General features: G+C 36.6%; 1 protein-coding gene across 5 annotated transcripts in view; it reads left to right on the top strand.

Annotated features, from left to right (window-relative positions):
* Positions 1 to 12,193, top strand: part of PRMT3 (protein arginine methyltransferase 3) — a 149,358-nt gene that overhangs the window by 22,943 nt on the left and 114,222 nt on the right. For 4 of the 5 annotated variants that reach the window (XR_008619555.1, XR_008619558.1, XR_008619557.1 and 1 more), the window contains one exon: positions 4,632 to 4,753. The exons of the other annotated variant lie outside the window; for it this stretch is intronic. Coding sequence is in view for 1 of the 4 variants with exons in the window: in XM_007122975.4 (XP_007123037.1) it covers positions 4,632 to 4,753 (122 nt within the window). In the remaining 3 variants the exon portion in view is untranslated. The remainder of the gene's footprint in view (positions 1 to 4,631; positions 4,754 to 12,193) is intronic. 5 annotated transcript variants of the gene reach the window in all.

Here is a 12,193-nt window from a genome sequence, read left to right on the forward strand (position 1 = left end):
TTTTTGTAACTTTAAAAAAATAGTTTTGTTTGCAGTGATGTTGTATAGATTGCATCTTACAATTTTAAACTTTCTTGTGTGTGAAGTGTTTATGTTAAAATGTGCTGACTTACCCAGATATAGACCACATGTGCAGGAACAGTCACATTCTCCCTTTGGAGCCATCTGGGCCATGTCCTTCTTAGAGCAGTAGCCTTTTGGCAACCTTATTTCTTCAATAGAAATTAGACTGTTTAGATTCTGTCTCTTCTAGAGTCAGTTTTGGTGTATTATATTTTCAAGATATAATGGAACAGGGCTTCCCTGGTGGCGCAGTGGTTAAGAATCTGCCTGCCAGTGCAGGGGACACGGGTTTGAGCCCTGGTCCGGGAAGATCCCACATGCCGTGGAGCAACTAAGCCCATGTGCCACAATTACTGAGCTTGCACTCTAGAGCCCGCAAGCCACAACTACTGAGCCAGCATGCCACAACTACTGAAGCCCGCGTGCCTAGAGCCTGTGCTCTGCAACAAAAGAAGCCACTGCAATGAGAAGCCTGCATGCCACAACTACTGAAGCCCGCGTGCCTAGAGCCTGTGCTCTGCAACAAAAGAAGCCACCGCAATGAGAAGCCTGCGCACCACGACAAAGAGTAGTAGCCCCCGCTCGCCGCAACTAGAGAAAGCCCACATGCAGCAACGAAGACCAAGTGCAGCCAAAAATAAATAAATTAATTAATTTAAAAAAAGATGTAATGGAACAGACTTCACTTATACTAGTAAACAATACAGAAGATAACATGTGTAGAAACAGACTTAACTAATGTGCAGGACTTAGATGAAAAAGACTTTTTAAAACCCCAAACTCCTGAAGAACATAAGAGATGATTTAAACAAATTGAAAGTCATACCATGTTCCTGAATGGAAAACACAAAATAAAATTGTCTGTGTTCCATAAATTTATATTTTAGTGCAATCCCTATAAAAATGCTAAGACTTAAAAAAATCAGACAATCTGATTTTCTCATTCTTGTGCAAAAATAAACATATAAAATTGTCCAGAAGCACTGTGAAAACAATTGGCAGTGAGGGTGGACCTGCTTTACTAGATAGAAATTCTGCCAAGCTTCTATAATTAGAATAATTATTGGTACATGATTGTATAGATTAATGGAGCAGAATAAAAATCTAGAAATAAACCAAAATATACACAGATCTCCAGAGGGACCCCTTCCTCTCCTCTGTCATGTGAGGACACAGCAAGAAGTCATGTCTGTGAACCAGAAAGCAGGCCCTCACCAGAGTCAACCTGTGCCTTGATCTTAGACTTTCCAGCTTCCAGAACTGTGAGAAATAAATTTCTGTTGTTTACAAACCACTCAGTTTATGGTATTTTTGTTAGTGTGCTGAATGAATTGAGACAGGGACTTACAGCATTCACTAAAATCTCTGTGTGTTTTGGTCTGTCTCCATTACATAATCACCTCCGAAAGGCCCCAGCTTCTAATACCATCATTTTGGGGGTTAGTATTTCAACGTATCAATTTCGGGGGGATGCAAACACAGACTGTTTAATAATAATGTTGGGACAATTGGTTAGCTTTCTGAACAGAAGTAAAGTTGGAACCATACCTCTTAGTATATACTATGATTTAAAAAAAAAATGTAGTAATGAAACTGTAAATGTACCAGAAGGAAATGTGAATGAAATAGGAGAGAATATGGGCTAAGTCCATCTAATTATGATCAAAATCCAGAAGCCATTAAAAGAAAGGATTAATAAGTTTGACTGTTAGTAAAGAATTTCTACATAGCAAAGATCAGTTTAAGTAGAATCAAAAAGCGAAAAATCATATGCTGAGAGAAAATATTGCAGGTCATATTACAAAGGTCTGATCTTAACTAACAAAGAACTCTTTGATAAAATTTGATAAGAGAAATTTGGTAAGAGAAGGACTAACAACTTGTTGGAGAAATGGAGAAAGGATATAAGTAGATGGTTCACATAGAACTACAGATGGCTCTACAACATATGAAATAATGCAAAACCTCATGATAATGAAAATGCACATTAAATCTAGACCAGTATATCATTATTTTGTACTTGACATATTGGCAGAAATCTGAAAGTTTGATTATATGGGCTAGTGTCACCTGTGAGGAAATTGGCCCTTACACATTGCTGATTGGAGTCTTCATGAGTAGAATTGTCCTATGGCAGGTAATTTATGTTTAGCAGAATTACAAATATGTATATTCTCTCTGACCCAGTGTTTTTATTTCTAGGAATAGATTTACTCCTTTATACTTCTGTAGAGTTACTCATGTATGAATGGGATTAGGTATAATGTTATTTACAGCATTGATTGTCATGGTAAAATTTCAGGAACTATGTAAATGTCCATCAGTAGAGAACTGGATCAGTAGATTATGGTACAACCATGATACGGAATTCTATACAGCTATATAAGAGAAAGAAGTTCTATAAACTGATATGGAAAGATCTCTAAATTATATTGTTAAGGAAAACAATGTGTAGCACAGTGGGTATAATATGCTTCCATATGTGTAAAGGAGGGAAGGAAATACATATTTAGTATTGCATTGTATATGCATAAAAATTCTTTTGAAGGATAAATAAATACACTTTTTGATGTTTAAACTGTATGAATGTTCTACCTAGTGAAAACGTAATTGTTGAAAAATATAATAGATTCTTAATTCTAGTTCTATTTTTCTTAACAGTAGCTTCCCATTACTCAGAATAAAATCCAAGGGCTTCTTTATGTGATCTGACCCCTGCTTAACCCTGATCTCACCACCAAGGAACCTTTCTCACCCAGCTCAGCCACAGTGTCCTTCTTGCTTTGCCTGGAATCTTGTGCTTTGCATTTAATATCTTCTATGGCTAGAAGGCACTTCCTCCAGATCTTTGCCTGGCACACTCCTTTACTTCATTTCCTTCTCCGCTCACACGTATCAGAGAAGTATTCGCAGACCTATCTAAGATTCTAAAAGAGTATGTCCCCCCACCCCTTGCTTTAACCTCTGTGCTTGAGTTTTCTTTATAACACTACTATTCTCTGTTAACATTCTGTGTTCTTTATTCTCTATTCTTTGTCTGTTCATTGTCTCCCCCATAAGATTGTAAGCTCTATTAGGACAGGGACTTGGTCTTGTTTGTTGCTGTACCCCATCACCATGATCAATGCCTGCACTTAGTAATGCTCAGTGAATATTTATAGTAGGAGACTACTGAAATAATTTCGTATTTTGAGACAAGTATATAGGGTTTCAGGTCATTGGTAATGAAAGACTTAAGGCACTACAGTTTTCAGTAATTTCTAGTGTACCTCTGAGTATTTTGCTGAATGTGTTTCCTTGGTAATTAGTTTTTGTTTTTTACTGTGAACCAAGCAGGTTTCACTATACTGTTCTGGGAAGAACCATATGAAATTCTTGATTATAAATAATTGCTCCCTGCCTGTCCCCAATAACATCTTAAATTTGGTTCTTCTTATTTCTTTCACCAATTATAATGAATATCATTTTAAAAAATTAAACTCTCAAGTTACTGAATTCTAGAAGCCAATTTGTTTTTATTGTACCTGTATTATTAAAATGAGTTGAACATGTAATTTTGGAAGTGGAGGGGTTATGGCAATATTCTGTATCCATGATTCCTTTATTATTTTTTTACATCTTTATTGGAGTATAATTGCTTTACAATGTTGTGTTAGTTTCTGCTGTATAACAAAGTGAATCAGCTATATTTATACATATATCCCCATATCCCCTCCCTCTTGTGCCTCCCTCCCACCCTCCCTATCCCACCCCTCTAGGTGGTCCCAAAGCACCGAACTGATCTCCCTGTGCTATGTGGCTGCTTCCCACTAGCTAGCTATTTTACATTTGGTAGTGTATATATGTCCATGCCACTCTCTCACTTTGTCCCAGCTTCCCCTTCTATCCCCCTGCCCCGTGTCCTCAAGTCCATTCTCTACGTCTGCATCTTTACTCCTGTCCTGCCCTTGGGTTCATCAGAACCAATTTTTTTTTAGATTCCATATATATATGTGTTAGAATACAGTATTTGTTTTTTTCTTTCTGACTGACTTCACTCTGTATGACAGACTGTAGGTCCATCCACCTCACTACAAATAACTCAATTTCGTTTCTTTTTATGGCTGAGTAATATTCCATTCATGATTCCTTTATAACCATTTTTAAATTGTACTGGATCAGGCTATCTTGCTTAAGTTAATTCCTGCCACTCAAACTTGAGAAAGTTTATTTTTGTTAAAATTTAGAATTACTAAGCCTAAATTAGAGCATACATACAATAAGGAAATAAAAAGCAGAGACTAATTCCCTCTTAATGAGTCTGTGGGAATTGCTTATTTCATATAAAACATTTGTTAAATTTACATTGTTGCATCTGATTGCAGCAGACTGTGGCCAAAACACTGTTATGAATTTAAAACAACTTAATGTAATTATGTTTTTAATTTCCCCAAATAGAAATTATTACCATATCTGATCGGTAAAGTTTAAATTTTTGTTATCTATTCCTAGCCAGAAACATCATCATATATGAATAGGATTTAAAGTATTAGACCTTCTCCATAACATCTGTTTTTTTATTACACCAGGTAGTTTTGGATGTTGGTTGTGGAACTGGAATTCTCTCTATGTTTGCTGCTAAAGCTGGGGCAAAGAAGGTTCTTGGAGTTGATCAGTCTGAAATACTTTACCAGGCAATGCATATCATAAGGTAGATGCATTTTACAGCTTGATTTAAGATTATTTTAAAATTTAATGATTAATAGCTATTGATTTTCTTGTCTTTAATAGCTATCCAATGCAGACTCAAGACACTTGTCTTTTAGTAAAAATTCATTCCAGAATCATAAGATTTTAAGTTGTATTGACCTAGACATGTTTGAGCTATGAATAATCTTTTCATTGTTCTTCTCATTGATGAGAATTATTTTTATATAGTTTTCTGTCCTTCCAATTATGGCTATAGATATGCTAATTACAATAATATGAAATTAGAAATCATGGACATATAGGGCAGTGTTAGAAGACTTGCTACAAAACTCAGTATATCAGGGCTTCCCTGGTGGCGCAGTGGTTGAGAGTCCGCCTGCTGATGCAGGGGACACGGATTTGTGCCCTGGTCCGGGAAGATCCCACATGCCGTGGAGCGGCTGGGCCCGTGAGCCATGGGCACTGGGCCTGTGCGTCCGGAGCCTGTGCTCCGCAACGGGAGAGGCCACAACAGTGAAAGGCCCGCGTACCACAAAAAAAAAAAAAAACGAAACTCAATATATCAGTAGTATTTCCTTTAGCAAATAGCACTTCAACTAAAAAGACTAAGGATTATCTTTTTCTTTTTGACAACACTAGCCCTTGTGCCTCCTCAAATTAAAATAAGTAAATTTCAGAATGGCTACAAACTTAATTATGTTCTCTAAAAATATCTCCTCTCTTTGAGGAATTGTTAGTTAGGTTAATTGACCCGTGATTGATTTTACAGTTGGCTTATATCCTAGTAAGAAGACCTTCATTTGAACTACAGCTTTTAGAACTAGATTTTGTTAGCTGTGTACTTAACCAAAGCATGTTACATTTGGAACTTTGGAATAATTTCCAGAATAATTTTAATAGCAGGCTTCTTAGTGATTCTTTTTTCCCCCAGCTTTATTGAGATATAATTGACACATAATATTGTGTGAGTTTAAGGTGTAAAATGTATTGCTTTGATACATTAATATATTACAGAATGATTACCACCGTAGCATTAGCTAACACCTCCATTGTGTCCCATGAAATAATTACCATTTCTTTTTTGTGTTGGAAGCATTTAAGGTCTACTCTTTTAACAGCTTTTGCCATGCTTACGTTAGATTCTCGGCAATGATTCTTAAATGGTCCTCCCACTGATACATATGTTTATTCTTAAAATTCGTTAATATTGATCATTTCTGATTCGTATAAAATTTAATTACGTAAAATATTTAAATTTTTAGATTTTATTGCATTGAAGTCTAGTGTTGTGGTTAAGAGTGCAAAGTTTGAGTCAGACAGGTTTGAGTCCTTGCTCTGTCCCTTCCCTGTTTGAACTTCAGTTAAATTATATCTAACCTCTTTGAAACCTCAGTTTTACTGTCAAAATGAAAATAATGATGACTACCTCCTACGGTTATGAGTAAGGTAAATAAGTTATAAGTAAGATATGCACCTCAGTCTCTTTGGCATATTGCCTGCCCTGGCATGTAGTAGGTATTCAGAAGTTAGCAACTGTTATTACTAACAAGTACCAAATTAATGTTAATGAAAAAATGGCATTGGTCTTGCTTAGATTTTTTCATAGATAGAGGTTTGTGGTTATTATTTTCATATTAGAGAATATGCATCTGTGTTGCATATGCATATGCAATCCATAATCTAGTAAGTTTTTTTTTTCTTATGTTGCCATTAACTACAGCATCATCATTTTGGGGGTTCTGTAAAGAGCACCCTCTCTTGCTTGTGCATTACCATCCAAACAGATGTGAGAACCACTGTCCCAAAGAAGAGATTGTTTTAGATGAATTATCAAAATTTTATTGTTGTGATAGTAAGATTACAGTAAGATATTTCTATTAGAAATTCTCATCTTATGAAAGACCATGTTCATTTATGTATTCATTTGTCATTTTTGATTTCTGTAAGGTGAGACTAGATGTGCTCTCATTTTAATTCCTTTATGGAAGAAAAAGATAGTGATAGCACTCATTTTATTTTGTTTTGTCTTCATTTTATTTCACAGAAGGCCTGATTCCTAGTGACTTTTTAGAAATATGTTTTTACAATGATTATAATCAAATTCATTGTGTATGAAATTTAGTGCTGGAGTGTATGGAAATTTTGCATGAGAGCATTTATTGAAAATGACTTAGCATTCAATTCTAGGTACTTAAATTTAACAATAGAAGTTGCTAACATTAACTTAGTACTTTCTATTTAATTTCTTTTGAGGTAGGTACAAAAACAGTACATATATATATTTGTTTTTATAGAGATTAGGAAATTGAGACACAGAGATTATGTAACTCTCCATATTTGTAGTGCGGCCAGGATTAGATCCCAGGCAGCCTGACTCCATGGTCCATACTCAAAGCCAATTTACTATGCTGTCTCTCCATTTCACTACTCACAGTGCATGTGTTGGTTGCATTCAGTAGTTTGCTTTACTTAGAACCTATAGAGTTTGAAAATCAGACCTTTTTGTTTTGGATGAGCCAACATTGTACTTTACTTCAAAGATGTTCTCCTTTGCCTTTTTTTTTCCACATCTTTATTGGAGTATAAATGCTTTACAGTGTTGTGTTAGTTTCCACTGTACAACAAAGTGAATCAGCTATATGTATACATATATCCCCACATCCCCTCCCTTTTGAGTCTCCCACCCACCCTCCCTATCCCACCTCTCTAGGTGGTCACAAAACACCGAGCTGATCTCCCTGTGCTATGCAGCAGCCTCCCACTAGCTATCTATTTTACATTTGGTAGTATATATTAGTCCATGCCACTCTCTCACTTCATCCCAGCTTACCCTTCCCCCCATGCCCTCAAGTCTGTTCTCTACATCTGTGTCTTTATTCCTGCCCTGCCACTAGATTCATCAGTACCGCTTTTTAAAATTCCATATATATGTGTTAGCATATGGTACTTTTCTCTTTCTGACTTACTTCACTCTGTAGGACAGACTGTAGGTCCATCCACCTCACTACAAATAACTCAATTTTGTTCCTGTTTATGGATGAGTAATATTCCCTTGTATATATGTGCCACATCTTCTTTATCCAGTCATCTGTTGATGGACATTTAGGTTGCTTCCATGTCATGGGTATTGTAAATAGAGCTGCAGTGAACATTGTGGTACATGACTCTTTTTGAATTATGGTTTTCTCAGGGTATATGCCCAGTAGTGGGATTGCTGGGTCATATGGTAGTTCTATTTTTAGTTTTTTAAGGAACCTCCATACTGTTCTCCATAGTGGCTGTATCAATTTACATTCCCACCAACAGTGCAAGAGGGTTCCCTTTTCTCCACACCCATTCCAGGATTTATTGTTTGTAGATTTTTTGATGATGCCATTTTGACTGGTGTGAGGTGATACCTCACTGTACCCATTTTTGGATTGGGTTGCTTGTTTTTTTGATACTGAGCTGCATGAACTGCTTGTATATTTTGGAGATTACTCCTTTGTCAGTTGCTTCATTTGCAGATATTTTCTCTCCATTCTGAGAAATGGAAATTCTGTCCTTTCGTCTTGTTATGGTTTCCTTTGCTGTGCAAAAGCTTTTAAGTTTCATTAGGTCCCATTTGTTTATTTTTGTTTTTATTTCCATTTTTCTAAGAGGTGGGTCAAAAAGGATCTTGCTGTGATTTATGTCATAGAGTATTCTGCCTATGTTTTCCTCTCAGAGTTTTATAGTGTCTGGCCCTACATTTAGGTCTTTAATCCATTTTGAGTTTATTTTTGTGTATGGTTTTTAGGGATTGTTCTAATTTCATTCTTTTACATGTAGCTGTCCATTTTTCCCAGCACAATTTATTGGAGAGGCTGTCTTTTCTCCATTGTATATTCTTACCTCCTTTATCAAAGGTAAGGTGACCATATGTGCATGGATTTACCTCTGGAGTTTCTATCCTGTTCCATTGATCTATATTTCTGTTTTTGTGCCAATACCATACTGTCTTGATTACTGTAGCTTTGTAGTATAGTCTGAAGTCAGGGAGCCTGATTCCACCAGCTCTGTTTTTCTTTCTCAAGATTGCTTTGGCTATTCAGCGTCTTTTGTGTTTCCATACAGGTTGTAAAATTTCTTGTTCTAGTTCTGTGAAAAATGCCATTGGTAATTTGATAGGGATTGCATTGAACCTGTAGATTGCTTTAGGTAGTATAGTCATTTCCACAATATTGATTCTTCCAATCCAGGAGCATGGTATGTCTTTCCATCTGTTTATATTATCTTTGATTTCTTTCATCAGTGTTTTATAGTTTTCTGAGTACAGGTCTCCTGCCTCCTTAGGTAGGTTTATTTCTAGGTGTTTTATTCTCTTTGTTGAGATGGTAAATGGGATTGTTTCATTAATTTCTCTTTCTGATCTTTTGCTGGTGTATGGTGTTGAATTTTGTCAAAAGCTTTTTCTGCATCTATTGAGATGATTATGTGGTTTTTATTCTTTAATTTGTTAATATGGTGTATCACACTATTTTGTGTATATTGAAGAATCCTTGCATCCCTGTGATAAATCCCACTTGATCATGGTGTATGATCCTTTTAATGTGTTGTTGGATTCTGTTTGCTAGTATTTTGTTGAGGATTTTTGTGTCTGTGTTCATCAGTAATATTGGCCTATAGTTTTTCTGTGTGACATCTTTGTCTGGTTTTGGTATCAGGGTAATGGTAGCTTCGTAGAACAAGTTTGGGAGTATTCCTCCCTCCACAATTTTTTGGGAGAGTTTGCGAAGGATAGGTGTTAACTCTTCTCGAAATGTTTGATAGAATTTGCCTGTGAAGCCATCTGGTCCTGGACTTTTGTTTGTTGGAAGATTTTAAATTATGGTTTCAATTTCATTACCTGTGATTCGTCTTTATATTTTCTAATTCTTCCAGGTTCAGTCTTGGAAGGTTGTACTTTTCCAGGAATTTGTCCATTTCTTTCTAGTTGTCCATTTTATTGGCATATAGTTGCTTGTAGTAGTCTCTTACGATCTTTTGTATTGCTGCGGTGTCAGTTGTAATCTCTCCTTTTTCATTTCTAATTTTATTGATTTGCATCCTCTCCTTTTTTCTTGATGAGTCTGGCTAAAGGTTTATCAGTTTTGTTTATCTTCTCAAAGAACCAGCTTTTAGTTTTATTGATCTTTGCTATTCTTTGTTTCTATTTCATTTATTTCTGCTCTGATCTTTATGATTTCTTTCCTTCTATAATTTTGAGTTTTCTTTGTTCTTCTTTTTCTAGTTACTTTAGGTGTAAGGTTAGATTGTTTATTTGAGATTTTTCTTGTTTCTTGAGGTGAGCCTGAATTGCTATGCACTTCCCTCTTAGAACTACTTTTGCTGTGTTCCATAGATTTTGGATCGTCGTGTTTTCGTTGTCATTTGTTTCTAGGTGTTTTTTGATTTCCTCTTTTATTTCTTCAGTGATCTCTTGGTTATTTAGCAGCACACTGTTTAGCCTCCATGTATTTGTGTTTGTTACTGTTATTTCCTTTAACTGATTTCTAATCTCATAACGTTTTTATCTTCCAGCTTACTTATCTGTTCTTCTGCCTCAGTTATTCTGCTAGAGTATTTTTTTGTTGTTGGAAAAGATGGTTGATATGATTTCAGTTTTCTTAAATTTTCCAAGGTTTGATTTGTGACCCAAAATGTGATCTGTTCTGGAGAACGTTCTGTGTGCACTTGAGAAGAAAGTGTATTCTTCTGCTTTTCGGTGGAATGTCCTAAAGATATCAGTTAAGTCTATCTGGTCTATTGTGTCATTTAAAGCTTGTGTTTCCTATTTATTTTCTGTCTGGATGATCTGTCTATTGGTGTAAGTGGGGTAAGTCCTCTACTATGATTGTGTTACTGTTGATTTCTCCTTTTATGGCTGTTAACATTTGCCTTATGTATTGAGGTGCTCCCATGTTGGGTGTATAAATATTTATAATTGTTACGTTTTCTTCTTGGATCGATCCCTTGATCTTTATGTAGTGTCCTTCCTTATCTCTTGTAGCGGTGGGTCTCTTGTAGACAACATATATATATGGGTCTTGTTTTTGTATCCATTCAGCCAGTCTGTGTGTTTTGGTTGGAGCATTTAATCCATTTACATTCAAGGTCATCATCGAGATGTATGTTCCTATTACCATTTTCTTAATTGATTTGGGTTTGCTTTTGTGGGTCTTTTTTTTCCGGACCGGGGCACAAACCCGTATCCCCTGCATCGGCAGGTGGACTCTCAACCCACTGCACCACCAGGGAAGCCCTAGAGTATTTTTTATTTCGGTTATTGTGTTCATCACTGTTTGCTCTTTAGTTCTTCTAGATCCTTGTTGAATGTTTCTTGTATTTTCTCCATTCTGTTTCTGAGATTTTGGATCATCTTTACTATCTTTACTCTGAATATTTTTCAGGTAGGTTGCCTATTTTTTCTTCATTTATTTGGTCTTGTAGGTTTTTACCTTCCTCCTTCATCTGCAACATATTTTTTTGTCGTTTTTTTATTATTATTATTTTTTTTATGGGTGGGGCTGTATTCCTGTGTTACTGGTTGTTTGGCTTGAGGTGTCAAGCAGTGGAGTTTTCAGGCAGTTGGATAGAGCTCGGTCTTGGTGCTGAGATGAGGACTTCCGGGAGGCCTCACTCCGATTAATATTTCCTGGGGTCTGAGGTTCTCTGTTAGTCCAGCAATTTGGATTTGGAGCTCCCACCATAGCAGTTCAGGCCTGACCTCTGGCCTGGGAACCAGGATCCTGCAAGCTTCGTGGTGGTGCAGTTAAAAAAAGAAAAAAAGGAAGAAAGAAAGAGAAAAAGGAGCAGTACAATATCAAAGAACAGAAAACAAAGTAAAATTAGAAAGATAAAAAATATATTTGGAACAATAAAACTATAATTGAAACAACAGCAACAAGGTAAAATAAAATCACAACAGTAATAGAAAAAAAAATAGAGGGGGTGGGGAACAAGCCAAAAGGAGAAATCACTAACAACGTATAAAGAATAAAATAAAATCAGAAAAATAAAAGATTTATTAGGAAAAATAAACATATAAAAAAAATCAACAGCAATGCATCAACAAGGTAAAACAGAACCTAATGTAAAAGAGGGAGAAAAAAAAGAAAAACAGCTCTGGCTATGGGGGTGGAGTTTAGGTGGGGGTGGAACTTAGGCAGGAGCAGGGTTTAGGGTGGGGCAGGACCTAGGCAGGGGCGGTGACGTTTGAGCATGGGGCAGGGCCTAGGCTCAGGACCCACATAGATGGATAAGGCCCTTGGGGCGGGGCCTAGGTGGGGCGATGTTCAAGCATGGGGCGGGGCCTCTGCTTAGGACCTGTGCAGGAGGGGAGGGGCAGCACGTGGAAAGGAGGGCCTCCAGAGTGTGGAGTTCCGGAGTTTGGAGGTAGGGCCCTGGGTGAGGGTGTGTGGGTGGGGTTTAGTCCCAGCGG

Source organism: Physeter macrocephalus, chromosome 16 (genome assembly GCF_002837175.3).
Source record: "Physeter macrocephalus isolate SW-GA chromosome 16, ASM283717v5, whole genome shotgun sequence".
In the NCBI taxonomy this organism is placed as follows: domain Eukaryota; kingdom Metazoa; phylum Chordata; class Mammalia; order Artiodactyla; family Physeteridae; genus Physeter; species Physeter macrocephalus.